Here is a 22,486-nt window from a genome sequence, read left to right as displayed (position 1 = left end):
TGACCTGGCACGCGCCAAGAAAAAGCTTTAACATTAGAATGGAATAAAAGCTGAATAATGGGGCTATATGAATTTTTTGTAACGTGTTGTTGTAGCATTATGGTGTAGCTTTTTTGCTGTTGTGAATTACTGAGTCGATTGTATACTTATTCAATAATGAGTGTACCTGTTTCCTATTATGAAAATACCCTATTATTATTTTTTGAATGTATTATGCATCAAAAATGTTAATTATTTATATCGAAACTTGAGCAAATAAGGATAATCTCAATTTTATGAATAAAACTCATAGATATTATACAAATAAAATGTTTATTCCATTAAATAAATACATATTACAAAACTCAACAAGAAGAAGTCTATAAATTATTCCATGTGGCATGCGTTAGGATTGCCTCTTGTACAATCTTTATCTTCACAGTAGCAATCTTTCGGTGGATCTGAAATAAGTAATTGATATAATTATAAATTATTCATAAACTAATTTAGCGAAGTATGATACTATCAGAAAAAAACCTTAGAATAACCGTTTTATATCTGTAAAAGCATTTTTATTATTAGACTAGATAGCTGATAGTAATCTTGATCTTTATGTTCGTGTGTACATAATATATAATTAATTTTGTCACACAAATAATCATCTTATTTTTTTTCAGTATTTTCGGGTTCTCAGTTACTCGGAGTATTTCACTAAGCTGTGCCTTTCACCTCTACGCTGTCTACCGACTGGTAAATGTTTGATGATAAAAAATGAGATTTGCACTACCTAATAAAGACAAAGAAATAATTACCTATTTAAACGTATATTATCACAACCTCAGTCGTCACATACTCTTTGGTCGTCACTAACTACTTACTACATTTAATATAAACTACCATTTTACGATACCTTCAGTCAAGTCATCATTATAGTACAGCAACAAATCCGGTATATGCAGATTCTCCGGCAGCGCTAATTCATTGAAGACCTCCCTTTCATCAGGTACACCATTTTGCTCCAGGGTCTTTTCATAGTTCAGCGGTCTATTCATATACCGCCAAGTGTAGGAAAGCATGTGCGAATTGTGGGGGAGGTACCGCATCATGATCTGGTAGATTGTCTCTTCGGAGCATACTTCGAGAGTTACTGATGTACCTGAATGTCATGGAGGCTTTATTATGATTACATGTCTCTAGTGTGAGTGTGTTCTCTGTTTGCTGTTTCGTCTGGATAAAAAAAAGTCAGTCGTTATGTCAGACGTGTCTGTTATACATGAAGGTACGTATGACGAAGATGACGAACGATAAAACAATTATAATAAATGTTTCGCATTAATTTCTCCTTTCAAATTCATACTAAGTTATTGGAAATTTATAAAAGATTTGAGGAACTTTATTCGTTAATTATTGTTTATTTATTCGAAAGATCGTTGTAATTATAAAAAATAGGTCGTCTTTAATCTGTGCTTACCAGTCAAAGTATTCGTAATCCTTATCGGCCGCGTCTTCGCGGTGACCTTCCCAACCACGTTGCCCTCATTCAACCACCAGGGGCAACACGGCGGCCGCCACCTGGTGGACGGCACCACCGGCTGTCTATACCCTGGACCGTGCACATGGTACGGGGTACTCACACCCACGATAGGGTGTGTGTAGTGTACCCAGTCATCGCCCTTGAACCAGTGACTTACATCCTTACCCGCGTAGGCTAGAACTGTTGTTGCGAGCTGCAAGAATTAAGAAAATATTACAGGATTACAGCAAATCATCATCACATTCTTAATTTATTGAAAGTTTATTCAAATAATTAACAACCTTACATGTGATTAGGCACCTGCTGATAAAACGATACATCTTTGATAACTACGAAAATAAATCGTTGTTATCACAGCTTATTCATAATTGTGAAGAATGAATACACAAATAACACTATTTTAGTTATTTCTATATGCTTGAAATGCTATTTTTGATTTACCCGTTTCGCATCACAGTAAAAGAAGCCGCGTTTTAAACAAGAACAGTACTCCACACACTCCTGCCCACAATACCAATTTTTTACAGCACAGGAGCAGGTCTTCGGGCACTTGCAGAGTTTAACCTGCTGCTGCAACCACTGCGTTAGGTCCCGAACTTTGCCATTCAAGGATACCCAGCAATCTGTTGCCTTGTTATGGACCGATACTTCTGCAGGTGTATACCATTCCTGCTTCGTGTAAATCATCCTGAAGTGTTTGGAATATGTCTACATAATTTAAAGGCTAATTGGTTATACTGTATTGAATTGTACAGGTATTTAAGAAAAATAGCTCACCGAATAGAAATAACAAAAAAACTAATAATATTATATCCAAATATACTAACGTTTGTCAATTTAGTGTCATATTGATGATTACTAAACAAGATTACATCCTGTGATTACATCTGAAAAATTTAAAAGCGGTTTTATTCACTCTGTATATATTTAGCTCAACGGATATATTTTTCAAATGATGTTTAATTTGAATGGAAATGTTAATATAACAATCATGGAACAAGTAGTTTTACCAAGTTTTACTGAAATTAATTATAAATTCATAAAATTTGATAGTAATACATTTAGATAATTTTGGCGCCTACATGAATATGTTGAGCATTATAAGATGTATAACGATTTGCGTCGTGATTGCATATACAATTAGTATAGTTATATTTCTAGCGAGTTCGGTATCAGAAAACGGAGCAATCTCTCTATTTTTATTTTGGATTATCATTAAATTATAAATTATAAAATGAGTCATTCCAACAAGCATGCACCTGGTATCATAATTCATAGATGATGTTATTAATTATTATCTGGGGCTGTATCATCAAATCGTGGCAATCCAATGTCCTAATCATTAGAATTAGTCATTAAAAAGGCAGTAATAAATTTTTATTTCTTTAATGTAGTAATTATAAGTGTATACAAAAAACAAATCACATCTCAAAACTATTCATCAAACATAGCTATTATGTCAAAGTTGTGTCAAAGTAATACCATTGTCACATACAAAATTAGATCCCGTAACACCGATACATTTATCGCTCGCTATATACAAGACCATATGAGCAATTTCATCAGGATTTGATATTCTGTTCAGAGCCGTTTTATAATTGGTTAATATGGGTAAAATCTCATCAGGAACACTCGCATTTTCAAAGATATCTGTATGAACTGGTCCAGGACTAACTGTATTCACTCTCACGCCATGTGCAGCTAATTCAGCAGCAGTTGCCTTCGTAAATTGGTTTAAGCCAGCCTTCGAAACAGCTTATGCAGAAATAAGGGGAACTTTTGGTGTTTCACTCCCAGCTACACTTGAAATCATAATAACATTTCCCTTTGTTTTGACGATGTGAGGCGCAGCAAGCGAAGTTACATTCATGATGCCTCGTAAATTTACATTTATTATTTCATCGTAGGACTTCATCAAATTTCCATCAAGAATGCATCCAAAACGTAATACGCCAGCGTTGTTTATGAGTACGTCTATTTTACCAAATTTCTTGATAGTTTCATCAACTGCAGCAGAGGCTCCACTGTCTTGAGATATGTCTGCTTTAATTATGAATGTAGATTTACCAAGTTTCTTGCACTCTTCATCAACAGTATGTAATTTCTTTTCATTGCGAGCAACGATAGCAACATCGGCTCCTTCCTTAGAGAATTGTTTAGCTATTGCTGCTCCAATTCCTGAGCTCCCGCCGATAACTAGCACGACTTTATTTGAGAAACTCATAACGTCTGCTACGTTTGATATTCGATCAACAACAATGGATTGAAGCAAGTTGTTCATGTTCATATAGTGTATTTTTTGATTATAGATATTGACTCATCGACCCTTCGTCAAGATAGATAATATTTAATTAGTAAGTATTGTTCAGTTATCATATCAGGTAATTTATTGTTTAATAAGATAAATTTGTTGTTGATGGACGATGAAGATTTGTATACCTTACTTTATTCATCCTCATGATATTCTCATGATAGAAGTATAAGCTGTATCAGTACATAAATATTAAGTATAATGTACAATACTAAGACTTTTATGGCCTTAAACGGGAAAATGTTCGTGACCCCTCAAACATTATTCTGCATTTACACTATTATCAACTATAAGGGTATAAAGAAGTACATATATAGGACAAGATGAAGGGTGTAATGTTTCTTTATTTGAAAGCATAGGAGTGGAGTTACCGGAGTTACAATATCATGAAGCTTCGCTGATAAATTGTTATTTTAATTTGAATTTTAAGTAAGTTGTACTTGAGAAGTTAATCCTCGTGATAACTTAAAATAATTATAACATAGCTTTTTTATTCTACTACATTATATTAAATAATATTCGTAGTTCTTTGCTACATTTAAGTACATAAACTTTAGCTAAAAGTAAATAATTCTTTTTGAGCAGTGTTTAATATTTTTCACGTAGGAGCATATAATTTAGGTGAGTGTCTTATTATTACACGCTTTATATTAGCTTCACCTGTATGTTTGTATGTTTGTAACCGACTTCTTTGGGCGCGATTTTGACCCACTTTAAACGGCCAGATTTCGTTCAAACTTTGTAGATTTATTGAGGACCGATGACAATACACTAATTTGATAAAATTTTCTATTTTTTAGTTCGGTTTTCTATAAGAAGCGTGTTTTTTAGTTTTTTTAAACTATTATTATTTATTTACTTTAGGTAAAAATGATGATGAAAAATAATTCACTATCCTTAAATTAAGTCGCTTAGTTTGTTTATGCATATTTTATCTGTATTTTAAATATAATTTTATAATCTGTAGATTAAATTAAACATGAGTCATGATTACAGACACCTTATGACTAACACAGACAATATAATATTAATATGGGTTTAGAATTGCCCTGTTTCTAAATTCTTATTGAAAGTGGCATATCGTATGATTGGGTAGGATACCATTGCTATGTAATCCTAAAATAAAATAAACACATCGATATACATTACAATTATCATTTTATTTTATTTCCTTGTTGCATCTTATATTTCAGCCTGTTTTGTCACTAAACATTAATTAATAACAAAAAACAGTAGTTACGTATGTAATTAATATAAATGCAACGTTAAGAACAATTTATTTATAGACTCTTATCAGACACGTCGTGTATCATGCAAGGTATCATGTAATGGGGCAAACCTTGGGGCAAACCCAAAACCATCATGATTCATATTTGTGTCACATTACGCAAGCTTGCGATTTGATTTTGACATTTCAGAATGTTTACAGCTAGCTACCTAGCTTTGCGTTTTCATCGTGAATTCATTATGGCGTAGCAATATTTCATTTGATCAGCTTCGTTCCTTCATAATCAAATAAATCCATCACACTAACAGTTTCCCATTGTCGATCACAAAGTTTGAACCAGTTGAACTTTTTGCCTTATCGCTTGCCACATGTAAGATTAATTTTGCGACCTCTTCAGGCTCGATCCATTTATCAACCATCGTATTAAATACAGAGTTATGCTTAAACATTTCCATATCAGAGTTTTCTAATAAATCGGTTCTGAATATGCCCGGTGTTATTGTATTAACTCTGACACCATGTGGACTTAATTCTAGCGCTGTCGCCCTTGAAAAGTGGGTCAGTGCCGCTTTTGACATGCAGTAAGCATTGTAATCCGTACATATAATCTTCTCTGCACCGATAGACGACACAAAAATAATATTTCCTCGACTTCTAATTAGATAAGGAGTCGCAAACGTTGTCAAATTAACAGCGCCCCGTAAATTCGTGTTCATAACTTCGTCATACGTGTCTAATATACTCCCATCTACCAATGAACCGCATCGTAATATTGCTGCGTTATTAACCAAAATATCAATTTTGCCAAATTCTTCACTCGTTATATCTATAATTTCTCTGGTCTCTTCTTCATTAGACACGTCGGCCTTGATCGTGAACGCCGGCCAGCCTTCGGCGTCGCATTTCTGCTTGACAGTGTTTAATTTTTCTTCATTTCTCCCTACCATGACGACAGCTGCTCCTTCTCGGGAAAATTGCAGCGCTGTGGCCGCTCCAATACCAGAACTGGCACCAGTCACAATAACAACTTTATTACTAAAACTCATTTTTGTCGCACGAAATTAGCAGCGTGCCGATATAACCACTCCGTATAGCTGTTTCTTGTGAACTGACGACCGCGGACCGCTATGCATATTGCATATACGTAACCGTTCACAAACAACAGGATAAAAGTGTACAAAATATACAGACGGGTTTTACGTATGATGGTGCAAGTTACGATATCGAATTCGTCATCCTCTTTTTTGGTTTAAGTATTGAATGTACTTTTCTCATTACTTTTCTTGATGAATATTTTACTAGTTGTACCTATATTGATGAAAGTCGTTTGAGTAAAAGTCCCATACTATATTTTTTATTAAATAATGAAACGATAGACAACTGTAAATTATGTACCTATATAATATACTAAGTAATATACTGAATAAATACAATTCATTTCAAATATTATGCAATATTTATTTTTTGGCGTTATAGGTACAGTTTAAAGTTAAGTATGCTGAAATAAATATCGACATATACAGTAATCCAAAATTAATAATGCGCATGCAAATCTTCGTATAATTGTCGTATTTCCGAAGACACTCGAATCATTGAATCGTAAGAGCCCTAAACAACGAACTTGCATTTTACACCTTGTTCAAAAGAAATAGAAGTCAATTCACGGTCATACACAATCAAAAACAAATCGGGCGCTAGGTGACGGTAGCCTGTTAGACAAAAAACTCAAAAATCCATCAGTTGTCTTTAAATATTGGTGGTGACTGCACGTGTTCTCTCTGTGTGGAATTATTTAGAGCTGCTATTACGTACCCTTCTTGGTTTTGTTTTTAAAGGTGAATTGAATTAATCGATGAAGTGATTTACACAGGTGATGGCAGTAGGGAAAGTGAAAATGAAGAAGAGTTCCGATGTATCTAAAATGTCAGAAATAAAGATAATCCCTGATTTTGATTGTTTTTATTTTTTTTTGTAATTGTCATAATATTGAAAAATGATAAGTACTGTAAATAATTTTGAACTGAGATTTTAATGATAAGATTTACATTTATGGTTTGAATATAAACCTGTGTTTGAAAACCATACTTTATACAATATAAATTTTGTGTTATTTTAACCTTCTTTTCTTCCATCATTACACCAGCTTCAGTAAGACACTTTAAAAGTACCTAGGTACTATAAAATTTTCCAAGTAAATCAATCCAACAAAGATAATATATTCGCAATCGTGGGGTTATACTCGCTATTTACTTACAAGGAATTATCGAAACAAAATCGTTACTTACCTACAAATACATATTAATCTCTTTTAGCACAAAACATATAATTTGACTAAATTATGCATGAAGAAAATGCATTTAACCGCTCTATATAGATATCATCTTCGGACGCTCCGAGAATATGACAGTTGCCGAACAGTGACGAAGATTTCTATGCGCATTATTTCTTTTGGAGTACTGTACCTAGGTACATAAATTACAAGTAAATAATTACACGACATACATATTTTTACATAATATGTACAAAATTTACAATAATCATAATGCTTTTATCACTTTTATTAAATCGGAAGTGTTTAGGTATATCAATTTATTATTTTTAATGATACCTATATACCTAGATAAACTATCTTTGAAGTAGTTACTTGTAAATGTTTTCTAGAAAATAAAATAAAATCGACCAGTAGTTATTCATTTTTTTTCAGAATTGAAGGAATATAAATAAAAAGATCAATTACTTTAATCAGTCACCGAACGGTATAAATAGCTAGAAAAAGGAAATTGTTCTGCCGAATACACTATGATAAAAAGGGCAATAAACGGAGAAACAATTTCAAAAATTTATTTACTGATCTTCAGAAGGTAACCATTATCAGCAACATATTCAGAGCCAGTAATGCCCACAGCTTTGTCACTGGCGAGGAACAAAATGATGTTTGCAATCTCGATAGGCTGCGACACTCTATTCAGCGGCATTTCTTCAGCCAAATCCTCAAATTTCATGTGTGTAACTCCAACATTCTCCAGGAGGTCAGTAACTACTGGTCCAGGACTCACTATATTAACTCTTACACCGTGACTCGCCAACTCACGAGCTGTGCAGCGTGAAAAGAAGTTCAGAGCTGCTTTTGACGTATGATATGGAGTATAATTTGGTAGAGCTGGTAATGCGGTGGCGGCTACACTCGAGATATTAATAATATTGCCCTTTGTTTTTATTAAATGTGGAGCAGCCAACATTGTAGCGTGAACATAGGCACGAACGTTTACATTCATCGTATAATCGTAGGCTTCTAAAATATTACCTTCTAGGACGGAAGCAAATTTCATGATAGCTGCATTATTAATAAGCACGTCCAGTTGTTTAAATTTATCAATCACAGTTTCTAATACTCTTTTCATTTGATCATCAAATCCTATATCGGCATTTATAACGAGAGGTTTAGATCCAACTTTTTCGCATTGCTCGCTTACTTTCTTTAGTTTATCTTCCTTTCTTCCAACGATTGCAACGTGAGCCCCTTCTTTAGCGAATTCGATAGCTGCAGTTGCTCCAATACCTGAACTACCACCTGTTACTAACACAACTTTATTTTTGAAACTCATTTTAGATATTATAATGTTGATGTCTGAAACTCATGCAATATTTCTCGCAAGTTCTTATATATTTTCAATTTTAATAGCACTCCAGTTTTTATCGATTGCAAGTACTTGAAAATCGATCAACAAGTGTGGTTCTTTCAGTACCCACTTGTAAATACTGATAATTAATACTCGTTCGGTTAATTAATATGCTAATTGAATATCTACTTATGTAACAAATAACAATGATGATACGTAAAACTAGCGTGCAAATTAGTTTACAGGTGATAACCAAATAGAAAAGAGCTAAGTGCGAAATGTCTTAGTATGTACATGAAAAGTAAGTAGGTACCTAGGTGTCTTGGAATTATATTTTCCTTCGTAACTTTGTTTGGTTAATAATCATATCTAATCAATTCAGTTAAAAAAGAGATTGAACAAAGAGAATATTTTTTAATCTAAATATTTTTATTGGTTGTTTTCTTTTTTAAGTTTGTAATCAATCATAATAACAATACCACAACCAACAATACCCATCGTTCGCATTCGAATATCAGAAACGGCTGATGAGTGTAGGACATAAGTTGATAAATAGTCACAGCAAAGAAAACACATTTATTTATTTATACTTTTATTAAATACCATTTTATTTCCATTTAATTATTTAATAAGTATTTTGTTCGTCGTGATTTGTTCCTTTGTCTTATTTATGCCTTCACGAGAAAACCATTATCAACAACATAGTCTGAGCCTGTGACTCCTACTGCTTTATTGCTGGCTAAGAAGAGTATAACATCCGCAACTTCACTCGATTCTGAAACTCTCTGAAGAGGTGTTGAATCAGACATATCTTCTAGTTTTATATGCGTGACACCAGCGTTCACCAAGAAATCTGTCTTAACAGGTCCTGGGCTCACACTATTCACTCGGACACCTCGCCTACTCAGTTCCAAAGCAGCGCATTTTGTAAAATGATGCATCGCTGCTTTGGACACGTAATATGGAATCATCGATGCATGTTCCGGAATCGAATGCGCAGCTATACTCGAAACATTAACAATATTTCCCTTAGTTTTCACTAAATGTGGTGCTGCCAATGCTGTAACGTTTATATGAGCACGTACATTTACCTTCATAGTATCATCGTATGCATTTAAAAGGTTCCCTTCCAAGATACTGCCGAAGCAAGTCAGCCCTGCGTTGTTAACAAGTACATCAAGTTTGCCAAAGTTTTTAATAACGTCTTCTACCACGCGTTTCGCATCATCGTCAACGCTGATATCTGCCTTTATTATGAGAGCTTTCGGTCCAACATCTTCGCATTTTTCTGCAACTTCCTTTAGTTTGTCCTCCTTTCTACCTATTATTGCAACGCTAGCTCCTTCTTTAGCGAATGCGATAGCTGTAACCGCTCCAATTCCAGAACTTGCTCCCGTCACCAAAACTACTTTATTCACAAAACTCATTTTATTGGTATATTTTGATGTGAACTGACTGGAATTCACTGACAATTTGATTAAAATCACGACGATTAAGAAAATTTTAATTTCGATTACGCTTTAAAATAACTTATCATGTTTTTTGGAGATATGCTATCTCTGTGACACAAATATTCGAAAAGGAAATTTGTCACTATGCAATTTTACTACTCAGTAGGTACTCGCTTACCTATTTTCAAAAATAAAAATGTCTTTCCTATGTCATCGCATGAAAAATTTAAAGACTTTTTTGTTAGTTTCGGGGACTTTTCATGTAATGGAAAGGAAATGGGGAACCTTTTCAGAACTTTTACAGTTGATTAATTATATAGATACATAAATGTGTAACTATGAGTTTACGTAAAGATCTTTGAAAGTATTTGAAGTAATTATTCATGTTTCCACATCATTTCAAATTTTAATAAGGAAGGTAACAATAATTAAAATTAATAGATAGACAATAATGAATTATTTTAATCACTTTTAAGTTGATTATTCAGTTGTGTAATGTTATGCCCTTCACAATAATTATTGTTATCAAATTATTTAAACACAATAACACTTAATAAACAAGAGAAATACTTTAAAGATAAATTAAATGCCAGTAATTTTGTAAAAAAATTAAAAACCAGTGAGAAATTATGAGATCCCTAATAAGCATCTACAACACGATAAAAACAATTAAGTATTCAAATTTATAGATGGGTAAATTAACACTTTAGTTTCGCTCCATTATCACAAACATAATTAGAACCCGTTATACTTTTCGCCTTGTCACTCGCCAAATACATAATAAGTTCAGCTATTTCTTCAGGTTCTGCTATTTTATTGAGCACCGTTAGAGGTTTGGCTTCGTCCCAGGAGGCTTGGATTCCAGAATTTTCCATAACATCTGTTCTAACTGGCCCTGGGCTGACTGCATTCACTCGCACACCAGATGGCGCTAGTTCCAAAGCAGCCGCTCGAGTAAAATGATCAACACCAGCCTTTGAAATTAAGTACGACAAAATACACGGTATCGCCGGTAAAGATGAACCGCCTGAACTAGATACATTTATGATATTACCTCCACTCTTTATCAAATACGGTAACGCAAGATGCGTCGTGAACACATGTGCACGGAGATTTGTACGCATAACTTCGTCGTAGCATTTCATTAGGTTTTCATCTAAAATACTAGCGTATCGAACTATTCCAGCGTTGTTCACTAGAACATCTAGTTTACCAAATGTATCTATAGTATCTTTTATCAGACCTCTTACTTCATTGTCGTTGGATATATCTGCTTTTATAACCAAGGGTTTCGTTTTACACTGCTGTGCAACGTTCTGTAGTTTCTTCTCATTTCTACCAATCATGGCGACCTTAGCACCTTCTTTGGCGAATAGAATTGAAGTAGCGGCTCCTATACCAGAGCTGGCTCCGGTCACAAGAACAACTTTGTTCAGGAAACTCATGGTTACAAAGCTAGCGCTAAAATTGAACTGAACTGAGACAAAATATTTTTGCACATGAGATATTTGTCGTATTGACGCAAGTGTGTGTTCTTTGTCGAGTAAACATTAATGAATAACTCTTAATTGCATTTCAGAAATTAAGAATTTTATAACTGCTCTATTGTATAATATAGTAAGTATATAGGTATGTTATGTTACATATAGAATTGTACAATTGTTTCAAGTTTATTTATGTAAATGTTACTTTTATGTGCATTGTATAATAAAGTGTTTTTACTTACTTACTAACAATAAAATAGGTACTTATTTGACATAAGGATTCAGTAGAAATATCACGCTCCTAATCCGATTTAAAAACTTAAAAAAAAATTATAGAGACTTAACTATATATTGGTTAAATCATTTTTATAGGTAAGAAAAAGAGAGAAGAGAAGCAAGAGCTAAGAGAAGTAGAGCAAGGAACAGTAAAATAAAACGTTCATAGTTGACTTCATCTTTATATTATAAACAAGTATTTGATATTAAATTTAAGCTATGAGTTGTAACAATATTTCTTCAGAATTGCGAGTTCGTGACATTTTTCAAATGTTTTTGGCCGGTTGCAGAGCTTCACCGACCATCAGTGCGTACGTCAGTCGCGCTTGTCATATGTGTAAATACGCGTGCGTATGGTTGGTCTAGCTGTGAACGGTTTTATGAATTTCCATCAAGAAGCTTATTTCCATACATAATATGACAAGCGCAATGCGCGACTGACGTACGCATTGATGGTCGGTGAAGCTCTGCAACCGGCCTTTGTGAATCTAATAATTATTGCGGCAGCTATTTCACAGATAAATATTCCGTATAAAAATACTTATTTAAAATAAAGTATTTTATAATAGTGATGAATTAACAAATTTAAAACATATTAAGGAACTGTAGACATAAAAATTAACAAAGCATTTGAGAAGCGCTTCATAGTCTGTGGTGTTAAGAGATTAATTCATACCTACATTGTAACACATTTATTTAAAAAAAGACTAACTGAATAGACCAGTTTACTTTTTTCAAATTTCATTTAAATAATAGGCAGCTACTAATTAAAATTTGAAGTTGGGACCTGAAATGCTAAGATAATCTCTAATAGAAATTACATAATATCATATCACAGGTTATAATATGATTTTAAACATTATGGAATAACTAGGACTCAAATAGCTATGTTTGAAGTTATACTTCTTTTGGCGCGATGGAGAAAAATGATGAGAGTGAATTTTTACGATGCGCGCGCACGCCGACACCTAAATTTAACAGCATGAAGTTAGTTCTAGGTGGTATGAAAATTATTGATAACTATGTTCAAGTTGTATATTCTAGTATTTTTGTCCATACGCCAAAGAAGTATAACTTCTAACGCGTGTACATAAGTACACACCCTCTTTTTTTTTAATCAATCATAACAAAATGAATTCATGTACCAGTACCTATAGTCTTCCGCCTATACCGACGCATGTATAAAATTTTTTCGACTTTTATAAAAGATTCAGGACACTTTTTACAGAGCATGTTCAGTGTTTCCAACAATAAAATAAAAATTATTATATTAAAAACACGACTAAACAACATACAGCACGGTATTTCTATAATACATACTTCTAAACACGAAAATGTACAAAAAACTTTCATCATGTCGTCAACTAATTGACATACAATAAACAACTAGACTCACCATCACGCTCAAAATTTGTCCAAAGCAAAACTCTACATTTCTATAAGGCAGAGTTTTTAACGAGTGATACAATAGACTTTGAACATTACTGCAACGAAATAAGGTATTAATTTCAATTATCATTTAATACAACACTCTTTGACAATCTTTGCACGGCGATTGCGAGTCAAATTATTCTTTATAGTACATCAATTGCCCCAATTTGCCCCTTGCCCCTTATCCCATCTATTGTCAAGAGGGTTGTACATGTGGTGCTTGTGACAGATGTTTGACGATATCGACCCAATCCCACCCGCGCGGTTTCTCCCCCCCACGCCCCATTTCTGCACGATCCCACGCTCTTCGCTTTTGTGCTTTGCTTAACTGCTCTTTCTTTTCCGGTTTCTTTGTGTCCGCCTGTGGATTGCGTTAATAAATATGTTATTAATAATAAGTAAAATATTTATTGGTAATACATTGATTCAATCACAAATTGGTTAATTAAGTAACAGAAGTCTGCACTTATAATATTAGTACAGATGAGGAATGAGGATACATTATATTTTATGTAAAATGATTTCTTACAAACACAAAATTGGCCTCAAGGAAAGCAAATAACAACACACATAGTACATGTGTGCTGTTAGTGTATGTGATACATTATATAGTGTTTGTGTAAAACACTAAGATTGTCAGCTATTTCTTTTGAAAGTAAACCGGTGAACCGGTGAGGTAGCTCCAGACAACTACCACACCGGTAGTTGTCTGGAGCTTAGAATTTTAACCAAATAACAATACCATTCTCATGATTTAAACAGCTATACAGAAGTATAGTCTCGCAAATAGATCTCTAGTACATATAAATGTACGAGAGATCTATTTGCGAGGCTTAGTTCAACATCAAATTCAAAAATGAAAACTTACTGGATCTGGATCGCTGATAGCAATCTTCTCAACTCTAGCAGTTATAACCTCATCTGTCTGTTCGGCCAATATTTCCGGAACTTTTTCCTTGAGGAACTCAAACATTGTGTATGTCATAGCACAGCCAATCCACTGATCAGCTTCCACATTTAATAAGTTTAAAATGTTCTCTTTTACCGATGGCAGTCTGGAATTTTAAACAAGTTAAATCAAATTAAATTTCATTGATAAAAAATTATTTAAAGTTTTATGAAACTAGCATTAGTCCCTTACATCTTACATCACATAGAGCCATGAGTTTTCTCTTTTATCAATTTATAAAAAACTCTAGTGAAGTCTTTTTAACGAAAAAGTTGTGTTACCATCATCAAACATCTAATCAGAAAAACAATGCTTCTTTCCTATCTTATTTAATTTAATATCCTAGTAATTATAACTTCTATTTTATGAGATGTTTATATTGTTATGATATAAGTAGGTAAGGAGATAAAAATTAATTTACTCACAAGTGTTGATTATAGAATATTTCTAGATTGAATTTGGGTTTTTCCGTTGGATATGTGGGGCCCCAGGAGATCTCGACAATGAAGGATTTCTCACCATCTTTATACTGAAATAATAAATTAAAATGTTTTTGAACTAACTTATTGCTCTTTATATGTATTGCAATATTTTTTAAGTTAAAATATAAAAGAAATATTCACACCTTATATTGATAAGTTTTATCATTTAACTGCTTGAAATTATCATCTCCTTCATAAATAGATTTTAAAACTTCAATTTCTTCAGCCTGTTGCTCCGCATCATCAGACATTATTACAAAAAATCTGAAATATATTTAAAAAAAAAAGATTGGTTGTCTGTAAAGTCGGTTTACTGACGATACTTGAACATGACAACGTCCAATTGTGCTTTTTTGTCGCTCGTTCCGCGCTCTCGCTTGCACTTCAAGCCATGGAACATACATGGAACTCCTCAGAGCAAGGTAACGCCGCATGAGTCATGTTTTTTCGTGCGTGCAGCCGGCTCTATCGAATTATAAGACGTTGTCACGTCAAAATGAATCGCAAAATGTGTTGGTAATCACATTACTCAATAACAGCTAAATCAATTCCATTAATTATTTTTTTATAATACTCCTTGAAGTACGAGAATGGTTCGTATGGAGAGAAAACGTAAACATGTACCACGAGCGAAGCCGGGGCGGACCGCTAGATAATGATAATTATATGAACCAAATATTTTATCTCCTCATATTTATGTTATTTAAAATACAATAAAAACATAAAAAAATAAAACAAAATAAGGCACATGTATATGCAATCGTTCTCATATATTTTACTGTTTGTCTCATAAGGAATGAAATGCATAATTATTTATGCAATACAAGAAAATGTTTAGCCTTAAAAATCGAAGTGAGTAAAAAATAATAATTTCATCAGTCTAGTATGTGAAAACAATATTCGTTTGGGTGTTTACAAGTATTTATGAGAATTTATATCCCATGGCCTGTACACACCTTTAAAAATGTTATTTTTTAAATAAAAAAAATGAAGATGAAAGTACAATAAATTATAGGTTGCTTATACTTACAAGTGATAAAAGGGTGACTGGTTTGTGTTTTCACGTCTTAATAGTTAAATACAATATTTTATAATTGTAATTATAACTTACTATATTTTTAAAGAGCGATCAATTGTTTTATTTTTTATACACGTTATTCGATAAAATAAACTGTGAAAGATCAGCTGTACATTGACGTATAAGTTTTGACTTTTGACGGCTCACCCGAATGTTTTTCTTGGCGAATATAGTGGTTAGGGAGCCAGGTGCAAATTTGGTTAATTATTTCCTCTCAAGAGATAATTCGTCAGACGCATCAGAGTATAGTATTATAAAGCCTCGTGAACGTCAGCTGGCGCTCGGTTGGGGGGGTGAGCGGTTGTAGCCTCCCACGCACGTAGGAAAAAAAAATACATTCATTCATTTCCTCTCAGCTAAAAATTTGTCAAATTGTAGCTAACCCAATATCTCAACGAAAAAAAATAATCAGCTGGTTACAACATGGTGTATTATACGTCAGCTGGTGTCTCGAACATGAAAAAAATAAAATTATTTTCCGTGATTTCCTCTCAAACTAAAATTTACCTGATGATAGCTTATATGTAACAGCTGTGGATATATATATATATAGGTCAGCTGGCTGTATCTTGGTGGAAAAACCGTCAGCTGATACTTTGAAAGTTATTACGTATAGGAGTTAGACAGAAGCATCTATTGCCAATTTATATGCATCAACTGACTAGGTTTTCCTCGCATTATTGCTAGCTGATTTTTTTTTATTTATCGCATCAGTATATTAACAATCAGCTCACAAATTTTCATCTGAGATGAAATGACGTATCTTTAATTATTATCGTTATTTTTAAAAATTCAAGCAACACACGCTAGCATAATATAGACAGTAATAAGGTACTTGGAGGTGGTTAGTTGTGCACATGATTACACTACGTACATTCAGCCACATCGGTAAACATGTTTTTACAAATATTATAAACTGCATTTAAAAATAACTATCATATCATCAAATTCACATAACTACCTAAAAGTGTAACAAATATGAAATAACCCACTAAAAACATTAGTTAACTTTATTTATTAAAAAAATAATAGTATAATATATAATTAATAAAGTTATTACTTATCTTTTACGGGGACTTATGTTGATGGAATTCCACGTATCTCGATGATTTTGTTAATGTCTCATTATATTCGAGACACCAGCTGACGCATAATACACCATGCTGTAACCAGCTGATTATTATTTTTCGTTGAGATATTGGGTTAGCTACAATTTGACAAATTTTTAGCTGAGAGGAAATGAATGAATATAATTTTTTTTCTTACGTGCGTGGGAGGCTACAACCGCTCACCCCCCCAACCGAGCTCCAGCTGACGTTCACGAGGCTTCATAATACTATACTGTAATGCATTTTACTAATTACCGCTTGAGAGGAACTTGGTCATAAAATCTGCTTCTGGCTCCCGGACCATAGCTAATCTCCAGCTAATCTCCAAAGTTCCAAACTCCAAAGCTAAGTATATACCTAGTCTATGCTCCAAAGGTTGCATGTCTGGGTGTATGTTTAAATAATTTCGAAGTTCAACTATTATATAATATTAATTGATATTTCATAAAACGTTTATTACTTATTTTCATTGTAAAAATTATGAATTCAATAATTTGTTGAATTTGTATGGTTGACAAGTGGAATGCACTTTTCTAATTCAGAATATAGGAGGGAGTTGCCATTTGAAAAAAAGAAGAAGAAGAAAAAGAAGAATATATTCAGAAGCACTTCAGAAATTAATAAGATTAAATTATTTTAAAACTATTTCCTTTAAATCTAACGTTATTACTATAAATGTACAAACATTCATTCACACTACTTAGAGATAAAAAAAACATTAAAAACAATTTTTTATATGGTAACTTGACGACTGACGTTCAAATACGTTGGACTTGTCATTTTATTCAAATCAAATCCAAAATCCGCGAACATTGTGTTCATGTTATAGTGCATAACTACTAAAATAGGATTAAATTATAATAAATTATGAATATTCAAAAGAGCGAGTCCAAAGAAAATAGACCCCCAATTGGTGGACGATCTCTACTGCCTTCTACGAGTACACCGATGATTCAAGCAACAACAGATGGTTTCAAAGTACCAACACTGCCTGTAAGTCGACCCCTTGCACACAACAACAAAGCAAGTTCAGCAGTAGAGCCAGTAAAACCTGAAGCAAAGAAAGAGGAAAAAAAGAAACAATGGTCTATTTCGGATTTCGACTTAGGACGACCTCTCGGAAAAGGTAAATTTGGAAATGTTTATTTAGCGAGAGAGAAAGAATCGCACTATGTTGTTGCCCTTAAAGTATTATTCAAAAGTCAAATTCACGATTCGGAAATAGAGCATCAAGTGCGTCGCGAAGTCGAGATACAATGTCGCCTTCGACATCCCAACATACTACGAATGTACGGTTACTTTCATGACGAAAAACGCATATACTTTATCCTGGAATACGCGAAACATGGAGCTTTGTACAAATTGTTGAAGGAACGCGGGCGTTTCGATGACAGAATTGCAGCTATTTACGTAAGAGATTTGACCAAAGCCCTAATTTATTGCCATACGAAAAAAGTTATACATAGAGACTTAAAACCTGAGAATTTATTAATAGGCCACAATTGGGAGTTGAAGATAGCTGATTTTGGTTGGTCAGTACATTCACCATCTTCCAGACGCATGACATTATGTGGTACTTTGGATTATTTATCTCCTGAGATGATAGATGGGAAACCACACAGCTATGCCGTGGATATTTGGAGTTTAGGAGTATTATGCTATGAGTTGTTAGTTGGTTTACCTCCATTTGACGCAAAGGATTCTCATCAAACCTATAAAAAGATACGCTATGTTATAATCAAATACCCAGAATTTATCTCAGAGAAAGCCAAAGACTTGATGGGGAAATTATTAGTGATTAATCCTGAACAAAGGTTACCGTTGGCCAGTGTACTTCAGCATCCATGGATCTTAGAAAATGCCCCTGAAGGTGCAAAGGCACCGGCTTTTCATCCAGAACAAAAGCAATTGTAGTATTAATTTGATAAAGTATTCTCATCATCACTCTTTGGATAATGTTCATATGACAGATGTGTGGACAAATTTATTTAAAATACTTACTGCATTATTTAAATGTTGTGAAATGTTTAATGAGATTTGATGTTTATGTATTTTTTTATGTTAGTCTAATTTTGAATTATGTTTAGTATGATAAAAAGAAATACTAGAGCATACTCAGTTAAATAGTATATTTTGTAATGACATTAGTTAATACATTCCTCTAAGTTCTATGGTGCCACTTATGTTTGGAAAAAGACTTAAAAATGACTGACAAAATATTTATTTCTAAACAATCATGTAAAATAATTTTAATAATAAATTAGATTTACAAATCAATGCTTTTTATTCTTGGCCTTGTAATATTCATCTAAATAGTATTTATCAAACTGAGGGTCTTTTTTTACAATAAAATTCCAATGTATGAATTCACCTATAAGGCATAAAAAGCTCACTGAATAACCAATGGCCAAAGCAATGAAGGCACAGTACAATTTTTTCAAATTTATTAAAGCTTTGATTTCTTCCTCACTGGTGTCTAAAGATCTTATTTTGTACATGGCATCATTTAACCATTTCTCCACCAGCCCCACTTCAACAATTCGACGTAAATAGACATCGGCTAGAGGCTTCAAAGGTGAATTCTTATGAAACCCTATAGAGATAGGCGTGTTAACCACGCAATCGGACATTATATGAAGATTCCTTTCCATTCCCGTGGCATTCACCATTTCAGTGGCATTGATCGTCGAATTATCGTCTTGAATGTGCATATTCGCATTTTTCCGCTTAACACTAAGATATTTAAGGAAATTGGCGCTATCGTAGTATGCGAAAACGCCTTTTGCGATTCTTTCAGCGGCTTCCTCAGGATCGTTAATGCTTTCGAATTTCTCTCCAATTTTCTGTCCTTTCTCGTCTAAGGATTGTTGGAAGAAGTTCTTTGTTTCGCTTCCCCAGCCCCCACATGTGAGCTTGCTATCGACTAGTTCTTTTAGCGTATCTATAGTGACCCTAGGTGCTGGGTTGGCTAGAATGGCCGTCATACTCGCTCTGTATGATACTACTAATAAGATACAGTATAGCCAGTACCATCCAGTCAAAAGCCGTATCGACCAGCCCGTTGGCAGCTTAGGCAGGGAAACGACAAGTAACATTCCATAAGTATATAGAATACTATTTGTAATTTCGCCGAACAAGTATAAGCCGACTGGTTTTGCATCTGCAAACATTAGACGAGTCAGTTAGCGTTCAAATGAGTCAGGATTGCCTGCAAGCCTGTTTTTAATGAGTAAATTTACATTCAATGTTGTTCTATAGGTATGAGCTTAGGGTATGAGTTGAGATGTTAATAACCTTCTTTAAACTTAGTTGCAATATTTTATCGAAATAAAATTAATTAAGTATAGGTTAAACCAATGTGTAAAAAAGCCTACAAATAAACAAAGAGAAAGAAAAAATAAACAGTAAGTAAATGAAAGTGTAAAATATTGCGTTTGCCTTTAAACATTATACTTATTTTTTACTTTCTAAAATCGTAAACTTCGTTATAATTATTATTTTCTAGCTCTGCCTGTAACTTCGATGGCGTATATTATATAGATTCCAGTTCAAAATAAATTATAGCCTATTGCCGTTGACTAATAAGCTTTATAAGTTTAAAAAGCTTTGAAAATTTCATCAATATCCTTCCAGTCGTTTTTATACATAAATCTAACTCTTAAATGCATTTACCACTAAGATTTTCTTTCTTGTCTGAATTTCTTGATAGTTCCTTGTAATCTAACAAATCCAAGTAATAATAGGCTAATCCGTAGAAAATCGATCCTGTCACCAACAGCACCAGAAGGACGGCGACCCACATGTACAATCTAGACAAACAGTTTTTATTATTACAGTTAGGTCTCCTCTCTTATAAAAGAACTCGCATAACCCCAGCACCTACATAAAATATTTTATTGTTACAATAAAGACAAAGTGTACCTTAGGTAGTTAACTAATAAGGAAAATATGGAAAAAATTTACGGAATTTAAATATTTGCATGATGGATCAAGAAAAGTATAGAATAAAATGCGTACTTAAAAGGCAAGATAAGCGTTTTCCACGAATTATCAGTCAGCGCTTCAGGCGTAAGGAACGTCCAACACTGCGATGTGTATGGAATACTTAGATCCGTTAAATCCAAATGGTACGGTGTGTACTGCAGATTGCCAAGCGCTAAATCCGCTTTACCATTCACTATTTCACCGAGAAGACCAGAAAAAGAACCATTGGCCTGCTTTTCACCCCATTTATGCAGCTCTGCGTTGATCGCTTGGTATAATTTTGGTTTGAAATTCATCTTTTGGGAGAGTGTGTTGAGGATCTGTAAGGTTTATCACTAAGTCACTTCGAGATATTGGTTGCAGATATTTCTTCTTGGTTTATATTAGGACTACTTATAATATAAATAAACGATAAGCATTAAAAAACAACTAAACTTACTTCTACCTCAACACCGCTGACTTTATTTGTCTCATTCGTTTTCATAACCGTAACAGAAGGAACGTGTTCCAAATACACCACCTTTAAAACCTCACCATTTAGATTGCTTGTTTTATCAACAAACAAGTCTCTTCCATAGTGAAACCTACCATTCCTCCAAATATCCACCCTTTGAGATATAAAAACCTCTTTTATTGGATTCGGGAAAGGTATGGTAGATAGATCGAACCAGGCTTTGCTTTTGAGTTTTCCAATGACCTTTTTATGGTGCTTTATGAAAATAACGTTGACTATTCGCTTCCAAAGATAGTGGAAGTCGCTGTGAAATAGTCGTATGTCGTGGAGCATTATGTACATGGCTCTCGTGTCAAGCAGACGGTATCTATTGAAAAGAAATGAATGGTTTTAATTACAAAAGAACAGCAGACTTGCAATTTTTTTTGGAGTTAATGCAAACTATTATCATAATATGATAGGTAACTACTGTCTAACTTCGTCTGCTTTAAACTGCAATACAAAATGTTATAACTTACGAGGTAACAAGCGTGCGAGGTAGGTAAGTGCGTCGCAGTATAAAGAAATCATGATTGATTGCACCAATAATCAAGTAGGTAACATAACTCTTAAGATATGTGTGAAAATCTTACCTATCCCCAAAAGTAAGTAGTCTAGTAGCTTGTAAACCGTTGGCTAAAATAATTAAGTACACATTGCAGCCATCTTTCTTCGCTTGTCGTATAGATTCCAATGTATAAAAGTTTGGTGAAAGCAAATCTTCGCGTTCTTCTACAACAATCTTAAAACATTTTTCGATACTTAAGTGATTTTTAATTACGTATCTAGTTAATTAATATAAGTAAGTATATGGAAATTGTAGATTTGAAGGAATTGTTATTATCAAATCGTTTCTAACTAATTAAGTATATTATTTTCACGATAATATTGTGGTTACCGTTACAAAAGGCATTGGGAAAGTCTTCTTGAACAGCCCTCCTTCAAACACGTTCAAATAAACGGTGTCGGTGATAGCGGCGACGCATGAAACGTCCTCCTTCCTTGCTATGCGATTCAATAGATCGATGATAACATACTGCAAATCTGTCTTTACTTTTAACTCTTTCATAATCGGCC

General features: G+C 33.6%; 9 protein-coding genes across 11 annotated transcripts; 1 reads left to right on the top strand and 8 right to left on the bottom strand.

Annotated features, from left to right (window-relative positions):
* Nucleotides 1-353: 353 nt before the first annotated feature.
* Nucleotides 354-2,410, bottom strand: LOC123691231 (cytochrome b5 domain-containing protein 1). Of its 3 annotated transcripts, none has more exons than XM_045635529.1 (5): nucleotides 2,291-2,410; nucleotides 1,955-2,201; nucleotides 1,451-1,706; nucleotides 890-1,135; nucleotides 354-440 (listed from the first exon to the last, which is right to left on the bottom strand). In XM_045635529.1, the coding sequence occupies exons 2-5, from the start codon at nucleotides 2,198-2,200 to the stop codon at nucleotides 367-369; spliced, it is 822 nt and encodes a 273-aa protein (XP_045491485.1). In that variant the 5' UTR covers nucleotide 2,201; nucleotides 2,291-2,410; the 3' UTR covers nucleotides 354-366. The 3 variants fall into 3 exon arrangements, with proteins under 3 accessions (XP_045491485.1, XP_045491487.1, XP_045491486.1); XM_045635531.1 differs by having other exon boundaries at nucleotides 2,341-2,410; XM_045635530.1 differs by lacking the exon at nucleotides 2,291-2,410 and having other exon boundaries at nucleotides 1,955-2,284.
* A 479-nt stretch (nucleotides 2,411-2,889) lies between these two features.
* Nucleotides 2,890-3,898, bottom strand: LOC123691220 (11-beta-hydroxysteroid dehydrogenase-like 4A). Its single transcript, XM_045635514.1, has one exon. The coding sequence runs from the start codon at nucleotides 3,798-3,800 to the stop codon at nucleotides 3,270-3,272; it is 531 nt and encodes a 176-aa protein (XP_045491470.1). The 5' UTR covers nucleotides 3,801-3,898; the 3' UTR covers nucleotides 2,890-3,269.
* Nucleotides 3,899-4,965: 1,067 nt separating this feature from the next.
* LOC123691438 (3-oxoacyl-[acyl-carrier-protein] reductase FabG-like) lies at nucleotides 4,966-6,172 on the bottom strand. The gene has a single exon (XM_045635825.1). The coding sequence runs from the start codon at nucleotides 6,096-6,098 to the stop codon at nucleotides 5,349-5,351; it is 750 nt and encodes a 249-aa protein (XP_045491781.1). The 5' UTR covers nucleotides 6,099-6,172; the 3' UTR covers nucleotides 4,966-5,348.
* Nucleotides 6,173-7,869: 1,697 nt separating this feature from the next.
* LOC123691176 (uncharacterized oxidoreductase MexAM1_META1p0182-like) lies at nucleotides 7,870-8,691 on the bottom strand. Its single transcript, XM_045635455.1, has one exon. It carries the CDS (start codon nucleotides 8,655-8,657, stop codon nucleotides 7,893-7,895), a length of 765 nt encoding a protein of 254 aa, XP_045491411.1. The 5' UTR covers nucleotides 8,658-8,691; the 3' UTR covers nucleotides 7,870-7,892.
* A 649-nt stretch (nucleotides 8,692-9,340) lies between these two features.
* Nucleotides 9,341-10,099, bottom strand: LOC123691025 (glucose 1-dehydrogenase-like). Its single transcript, XM_045635203.1, has one exon. The coding sequence runs from the start codon at nucleotides 10,097-10,099 to the stop codon at nucleotides 9,341-9,343; it is 759 nt and encodes a 252-aa protein (XP_045491159.1).
* A 722-nt stretch (nucleotides 10,100-10,821) lies between these two features.
* Nucleotides 10,822-11,568, bottom strand: LOC123691023 (uncharacterized oxidoreductase SAUSA300_2422-like). Its single transcript, XM_045635201.1, has one exon. The coding sequence runs from the start codon at nucleotides 11,566-11,568 to the stop codon at nucleotides 10,822-10,824; it is 747 nt and encodes a 248-aa protein (XP_045491157.1).
* A 1,363-nt stretch (nucleotides 11,569-12,931) lies between these two features.
* On the bottom strand, nucleotides 12,932-15,930 carry LOC123691426 (RWD domain-containing protein 4). The gene is made up of 5 exons (XM_045635807.1): nucleotides 15,776-15,930; nucleotides 14,889-15,009; nucleotides 14,689-14,792; nucleotides 14,183-14,369; nucleotides 12,932-13,675 (listed from the first exon to the last, which is right to left on the bottom strand). Exons 2-5 carry the CDS (start codon nucleotides 14,994-14,996, stop codon nucleotides 13,511-13,513), a joined length of 564 nt encoding a protein of 187 aa, XP_045491763.1. The 5' UTR covers nucleotides 14,997-15,009; nucleotides 15,776-15,930; the 3' UTR covers nucleotides 12,932-13,510.
* Nucleotides 15,931-17,706: 1,776 nt separating this feature from the next.
* Nucleotides 17,707-19,205, top strand: LOC123691395 (aurora kinase A-B). The gene has a single exon (XM_045635766.1). The coding sequence runs from the start codon at nucleotides 17,800-17,802 to the stop codon at nucleotides 18,844-18,846; it is 1,047 nt and encodes a 348-aa protein (XP_045491722.1). The 5' UTR covers nucleotides 17,707-17,799; the 3' UTR covers nucleotides 18,847-19,205.
* Nucleotides 19,045-22,347, bottom strand: LOC123691394 (glutamate receptor ionotropic, kainate glr-3). The gene is made up of 7 exons (XM_045635765.1): nucleotides 22,308-22,347; nucleotides 22,003-22,151; nucleotides 21,356-21,737; nucleotides 20,950-21,236; nucleotides 20,605-20,741; nucleotides 19,645-20,092; nucleotides 19,045-19,584 (listed from the first exon to the last, which is right to left on the bottom strand). The coding sequence occupies exons 1-7, from the start codon at nucleotides 22,320-22,322 to the stop codon at nucleotides 19,206-19,208; spliced, it is 1,797 nt and encodes a 598-aa protein (XP_045491721.1). The 5' UTR covers nucleotides 22,323-22,347; the 3' UTR covers nucleotides 19,045-19,205.
* Nucleotides 22,348-22,486: the final 139 nt, after the last annotated feature.

Source organism: Colias croceus, chromosome 4, assembly GCF_905220415.1.
Source record: "Colias croceus chromosome 4, ilColCroc2.1".
In the NCBI taxonomy this organism is placed as follows: Eukaryota; Metazoa; Arthropoda; class Insecta; order Lepidoptera; family Pieridae; genus Colias; species Colias croceus.
Note: the sequence above shows the minus strand (reverse complement) of the source record. Positions and strands in the feature narration are given on the sequence as shown.

Bases quoted from the DNA above. Each gene is read 5' to 3' on its own strand.
- LOC123691394 (XM_045635765.1), bottom strand. The intron at 20,742-20,949 runs GTACGCATTTTA...CTGTTTGTCTAG, and splicing joins ACGCTTATCTTGCCTTTTAA to ATTGTACATGTGGGTCGCCG. The intron at 20,093-20,604 runs GTAAATGCATTT...TAATGTTTGCAG, and splicing joins CAAGAAAGAAAATCTTAGTG to ATGCAAAACCAGTCGGCTTA.
- LOC123691395 (XM_045635766.1), top strand. From the start codon at position 17,800: ATGAATATTCAAAAGAGCGAGTCCAAAGAAAATAGACCCCCAATTGGT.
- LOC123691438 (XM_045635825.1), bottom strand. From the start codon at position 6,098: ATGAGTTTTAGTAATAAAGTTGTTATTGTGACTGGTGCCAGTTCTGGT.
- LOC123691025 (XM_045635203.1), bottom strand. From the start codon at position 10,099: ATGAGTTTTGTGAATAAAGTAGTTTTGGTGACGGGAGCAAGTTCTGGA.
- LOC123691176 (XM_045635455.1), bottom strand. From the start codon at position 8,657: ATGAGTTTCAAAAATAAAGTTGTGTTAGTAACAGGTGGTAGTTCAGGT.
- LOC123691220 (XM_045635514.1), bottom strand. From the start codon at position 3,800: ATGAACATGAACAACTTGCTTCAATCCATTGTTGTTGATCGAATATCA.
- LOC123691023 (XM_045635201.1), bottom strand. From the start codon at position 11,568: ATGAGTTTCCTGAACAAAGTTGTTCTTGTGACCGGAGCCAGCTCTGGT.
- LOC123691231 (XM_045635529.1), bottom strand. From the start codon at position 2,200: ATGATTTACACGAAGCAGGAATGGTATACACCTGCAGAAGTATCGGTC. The intron at 1,136-1,450 runs GTAAGCACAGAT...CATGACATTCAG, and splicing joins GATTACGAATACTTTGACTG to GTACATCAGTAACTCTCGAA. The intron at 441-889 runs GTATCGTAAAAT...TACTTATTTCAG, and splicing joins TAATGATGACTTGACTGAAG to ATCCACCGAAAGATTGCTAC.
- LOC123691426 (XM_045635807.1), bottom strand. From the start codon at position 14,996: ATGTCTGATGATGCGGAGCAACAGGCTGAAGAAATTGAAGTTTTAAAA. The intron at 14,793-14,888 runs GTGTGAATATTT...TTATTATTTCAG, and splicing joins ATAAAACTTATCAATATAAG to TATAAAGATGGTGAGAAATC. The intron at 13,676-14,182 runs GTAAGTTTTCAT...CGCAATCCACAG, and splicing joins CTATCAGCGATCCAGATCCA to GCGGACACAAAGAAACCGGA.